Here is a 6,155-nt window from a genome sequence, read left to right on the forward strand (position 1 = left end):
GCGGACTTACAACGCTAGAAATCGGGTTTTGATACCAGTAGTGGGCAGAGCACAGATAGAAGTTTCTGTAGCTTTGTGCTTAACTACAAACAAACAAATCTAACGATTTGCCCCCCCCCCCAGTGGTACAGCGACATATCTGCGGACTTACAACGCTAGAAAACGGGTTTCAATACCAGTAGTGGGCAGAGCACAGATAGAAGTTTCTGTAGCTTTGTGCTTAACTACAAGCAAACAAACCTAACGTTTTGGCCCCCCAGTTGCACAGCGACATATCTGCGGACTTACAACGCTAGAAACCGGGTTTCGATACCAGTAGTGGGCAGAGCACAGATAGAAGTTTCTGTAGCTTTGTGCTTAACTACAAACAAATAAACCTAACGATTTGCCTTTTTTTTAAATTAATATGTTACTAAAAATTCGTGTTTTAACTCCTCGAATTAAATCCTTAAATAAAGTTTCGTCTAAATCGAAATTTTATTTGCATAAATAATACACATAAATTACTGAGGCTATATTGTGTACATAAAACTTTTCTTCTGTTTACATTTCAAGAAAATGATGTTTTATTTTGAAGAAATTTTAAAGGGCAATCCAGTTCCTTGCAGAAAGATTAATCAGGTTCAAAGTAATGTTTGATAAAACGAACAATATCAACATTTAAATATATTCTGAATATATAGGTCTTGTAAATTTTGTTCTCTTATGCTCTTGTACTGCATCTGTTCTTTAAATGAAACATCGAGACTAAAATAAAACAAAAAACAATAGCATCACAGGCACACGTGAGGCCTAATTTGGAATCTTATCTCACTAGATTTTCTAAGCATGTTATTATAGGATAAAACTTGGAAATTACATCTATTTATTATTGTGTTAGAGGTGAATTTGGAATATTTCCTTGCTAGATTTTCTAAACATATTAGATTAAAAGGTATATAGGAAATAACTTGAAATTACCTCTACATAAATTTAAGTATGGCATCCGGAAGTACGGATTTCAAAACAAATATGTAGTTTTAGAAGAAACGTATCATGCTTAATTTGGAAAATCACCTACACAGAGATTTGATAAGAAATATTTGGAGTGAAAAAACAGTCTGAAGCATAAATTGGAAATGATAGACACCTAAATTTGATAAAATTATATATTGCATTGAAAGGTCCATGTACTGTGATTTGGAAATACTGTTACCTAGATTTGCTAAAAAAAAACATAACATTGGAATATGTAATGCTTAATTTCAAAATCGCCTATAGAGCTGGCTCAAGGTAAATATGGATTTATAATACTAAAAATTGGGTTTCGATACCCGCGCTGGGCATGTCACAAATAGCCCATTGTGTAGCTTTGTGCTTTACATCATACAATTAAACATTAGAAGGTATATATATATATATATGAGACATAACATTAAAGTTATTGTTCTTTAGATTTCATGTAGGCGAGAATAAGTTTCGAGATCTTGTTTGAAATTAACTTTATATGATTTAAATCAAAATAACTAGTATTATATTGTGAAATTCAAATGGAATTAACCTTTTGCAATCATAACTAAAAATTACGCAAAAAATAGCCAAGTGGGGATCTGTATAATTTATATGAATGTGCCCATGTTTTTCTTTTATACTTACAATTCTTTTAATGATCCTAAGCCCCTGAAAGCTTCTAATGAAATGGATTCTATTGCACAGTGCTGCAAATACCTAGAAGAACAAAACGAGAAACAGACTTTAGACACGAGAACTGTGACGAGAATATCGTTATTAGTTTTGTGAAAAATGAAACGTATTTGGTTAGATGAGGATGAGTTTACATAAAAATATAATGTAACAATGCGCTAGCATTAGTTCAATAAAACAAAAAGTATTTTAAAATTAATTAAAATCTGACCAAATCACGTGATATTAAGTTTCCCTTAGGTTCAAGTTCTTATGTTTTTTTTTCTAGGTCCTCAGTCTTTTGCGGAACGCGATATACTCTTATCGTTAAACGGCAGCATGACTGGAGATTTCTTTTTTGGCTACAATTAATGCGTTTTTACCAAATATATTTTATCGTTTAATTTTCTGCATTGTAAGAAGCACACTGTCATACAGTATTATCCTGTAATATTTCACGTATCCATAGTTTCGTTTTCTTTATATCTATTATAACATATATAAATCATTTTTTGTTGATTCCGAATGTTAACCAAATAAAACTGTATATTCTACAAAGACCACAACGTCTGTGGAGTAATATCGTGAATCTGTTGTTCCTTTTTTTTTTTTCTTCGAGTGATGATTCAGCTGAGTTACTGATACGTATAAGTATGAAATAAAGGATTGAATAATAAACAGCTATATACAAGATTTATAAATTTTATTTTATAGAACATATAACAACTTTTTTTGAAAATGATCACTCTTCACTCACAATTTGACAAGATCATTGATACCAGTAAACACTTCTGCCGGTAGATGTCGTATGTCATTTCCAGCCAAAGAGCTGAAATAAGGAATTAACAACAGCTGTTTAATACCATATATTCTTGTATCTTTTTTTATTCAATAAAACTAAAATCAAAATCAGTTGAATAAACTTATATTGAAAGTTTGTTAAAATCGTATAAAAGCAACTCCTTCCCCTACCCCAGTGGCTCAGCGGCAGGTGGGTTTGTGATGTAAAAAAAATCGGGTTTCGATACCTGTGTTTGGTAAAGAACATATTGTGTAGCTTTGTGCTAAAAAACAACAACAAAGCAAACAAATAAACAAGCGAAGCCTCTTTTTCAATTACTGACTAGCCAATAAAGATTTGTCGCTTTTAAAATATGTGAACATTTTATACCCCCCCCAAAAATAACTATAATTGCTAAAGGAAAGTTATTAATTGATAATTAAGCTTATTTGTTTTTGTAATAATGAATGTGGGTGCAAATACTTCGTAGTTTGTGTTTTATTATGTGTCATCCCAAAACACACCAAATACCCCCTTTTGAAGTTTATTAAGAAATAGAGGTAAATACTTCATAAAGCCCCCCAGTCTGTAAACGTGTACGCTAAAAACCGGGTTTCGATACTCGTGGTGGGCACATTACAGCTAGCACATTGTGTAGTTTTTGTGCCTAAATACAGACAAACACTTCATGAAAAGTTTAATTGTAGACTTACGATTTCTTGGGAAAATTAAAATTATTTGCGCCCAACATTATGTCTGTTTTTAAAAATTGGAACTCCTGATTTATCTAGAACGTTTCGCAGGAAGAGTCTTTGCATAACGTTTAATTATTCGTTAAATTACGCTTTAGATAATAAGTTGTGCCCCGGAGAATTTGCGTATTTACGACGCTAAAATCCAGAGTTCGAATCCTCTGTGGAAAACAGAGTGCAGACTTATTGATCAGTGTGCTAACCATTTAAGGGATCAGTGTGCTAACCATTTAAGGATATTTTTTATACATTTTTTGATTTTTCCTTCCGTTTTTCTAAGTTCAAATAAGATGATAGGCCTGGCATGGCCTGATGGACAGGGCGTTCGATTCGAAACCTGCGAGTCGCGGGTTCAAATCCCCGTCATCAAACATGTTTGCTCTTTCAGCCTTGGGAGCGTTATAATGTGACAATCAATCCCCACTCTTCGTTGGTAAGAGGGTAGCCCAAATGTTAGCGGTGGGTGGTTTTGACAAGCTGCCTTCTCTCTAGTCTATCACTGATAAATTAGGGACGGCTAGTGCAGGTATCCCTCGTGTAGCTTTGAGCGAAATTCAAAACACACCAAACCAAACCAATCAAATAAGATGAAAGAAGATCAATAAGAACTTACATGGACTTCAGTTGAGGATAGGATCTGAATGCTCCTCTGGTTAACGCGGATATCTTGTTGTTGGAAAGTGTGCTACAAGATAAAACGTGAATAAAATCAAAGTTGTGAAAATGTTAATTTATTTGTAGCTTGAAAAACGTTTATACATGATATATCATTACATATTGTTTCTAGTTTTATACATGATATATCATTACATCTTGTTTCTAGTTTTATACATGATATATCATTACATATTGTTTCTAGTTTTATACATGATATATCATTACACATTGTTTCTAGTTATTACGAGACTTGAACATTTCACAAATCGCATTTTTAAAATGTGCGCGTATTGATGGGACAATGTAAGTCTATGGTCTTACAACGCTAAAATCCGGGGGTCGATTCCCCGCGGTGGACACAACAGATAGTCCAAAAACAGATTGGCCTAAAACAAGCAAATTTTATTCATAGATATTGAAATTATTAATTGCACACTTGTTATTCATAATGGTCAAATAAACACTACAAATAATGAAACATAACTCATATATATAAACATATCTTCGTAAAATTTTCAAACTAAGCAAAAATGATAAAAAAAAGTTAAATAGTAAATAGTTGACTGTCTGTACGAAATAATTTTCTAATCTCTCAGCATGCAATTATTGACTTACGAATAATGTCATAATGGTGTAGAAAAAATATAAAGATAAAAAACTAGGCAGAAGCTATACATATGGATACAATGGATAGTTTTCAATAAACCATGTATTATATATCTGACTTATCCTTTTGAAATTATCCTGTATATTTCAAAAAGGATAAGTCAGATATATAATGCATGATGAAACAACGTAACAAACTCTTAACATATTCAAACGAAGTTATGAAAAAGCACAATCTTATTTGAGGTAGGTGATGTTATCTAAGTGTTCTCATCTTTAAAGTCTACATTTGAACTCCATTCTTAATGCGTTTAAATAATATTATATAAAAATATGTCTATTGGATGCATTTCGTAAATAATTATCAGTTGCTCTTATAAGCATCTATTAGTAATTTCAAACATAATATTTCTGAGGATTTATTGATTATAATGTTTATCAGTTCGATTATCGTACCTGTTCCAGATGTTCCTTGCTTCCCCTGTAGAATATTTTGAACATTAAAATGGCATTGATTATTTAAATGTTTTTTTTTAATTTCCTAACAGAATTATTCCAACATTCTAGATAACAGATGCTTTATATTATGTGCAGGTGAATATCGACGTATAATGTATAAACCAAAGAACATCGAAAATAATGGAATATGTTTTATCATTGTCTTCTCATTTTATCCCTGATCTTGGATTCCTTGATGGAAAATAACTCAATATAGAAGAAGAAGGCATTCGTAATATACTCTGCCAACATGCTACAGACATTGAAAAATAATTGTTTCAAATATTATTCATCATTCTAAATCTAAAGAAACGCTCTGTATATCAAGCAAGATGAAGGAACTTACAGTTTTGTAACGTTAGGGGATATTCCTGCTGGTATTTGGGTGAGATTTAAGTCCTTACAACTTACAGCTGTAAGACGTGTGCAATAACATCCCTCCGGAATGACTGGCAGATCTGTAAAATCACTTTTGGATAAATCCATTGAAAACACAATATGCAACTTACCAACCTCTCTTTTTTTATGTTATAACAGACTGTTGTACTTTCTACCCGTGAAAAACGTGCACTTAATTGTAAGATTATCATATACTCGTGTATTCAATGACCATCAAAACGAACCAAAATTATATGTCAGTGAACAAAAAGTCCGTATTCTCGCTGGAGATATTTTATGTAAAATTCACCTTCAAAGCTCAACGGTTAAAACAAAGATCAAACAGATGAAATACTTTATATAAGATACGTATTGTAGAATTTAACAAGTTGTCTTGTACGAAACAAAAAAATTTACAGCAACTTGGTAAATTGACGTTAAATTAATCTTCAAAAACCATCGGTTTTACATAAAAAAACTGGAGTTAAAAAAATGTAGGATTAGTGTTATTAGCATGGTCCATAGCTTCTTTTGTTCTAAGGTATTTTATAAACTCCGCGTGATTGGAAAACATGCAGCAATATCACCAAAACTAGTATTGAAACAACATTAGTAAATGAGGAACGCTTAAATGTTCTTTGCAGGTAGCTATGTCACCTCAATACTAATGTTGTTTCAATACTAGTTTTGGGACATAGCTACCTGCAAAGAACATTTAAGCGTTCCTCATTACCTCAATACTAATGTTGTTTCAATACTAGTTTTGGAGACATAGCTACCTGCAAAGAACGTTTAAGCGTTCCTCATTACCTCAATACTAA

The 6,155-nt window shown here is 32.2% G+C and overlaps 1 protein-coding gene across 1 annotated transcript in view; it reads right to left on the bottom strand.

The window, feature by feature from the left end:
• LOC106460862 (relaxin receptor 1-like) overlaps positions 1–5,442 on the bottom strand; it is a 30,687-nt gene extending 25,245 nt beyond the window's left edge. Inside the window, exons 1-3 of the mRNA XM_013920612.1 lie at positions 5,303–5,442; positions 2,420–2,491; positions 1,636–1,707 (exon numbers count right to left, since the gene is read on the bottom strand). Of these exons, the coding sequence (XP_013776066.1) occupies positions 1,636–1,707; positions 2,420–2,491; positions 5,303–5,442 (284 nt within the window). The remainder of the gene's footprint in view (positions 1–1,635; positions 1,708–2,419; positions 2,492–5,302) is intronic.
• Between the last annotated feature and the right edge of the window lie 713 nt (positions 5,443–6,155).

The sequence above is a fragment of the Limulus polyphemus genome, unplaced genomic scaffold (assembly GCF_000517525.1).
Source record: "Limulus polyphemus unplaced genomic scaffold, Limulus_polyphemus-2.1.2 Scaffold36, whole genome shotgun sequence".
NCBI lineage: Eukaryota > Metazoa > Arthropoda > Merostomata > Xiphosura > Limulidae > Limulus > Limulus polyphemus.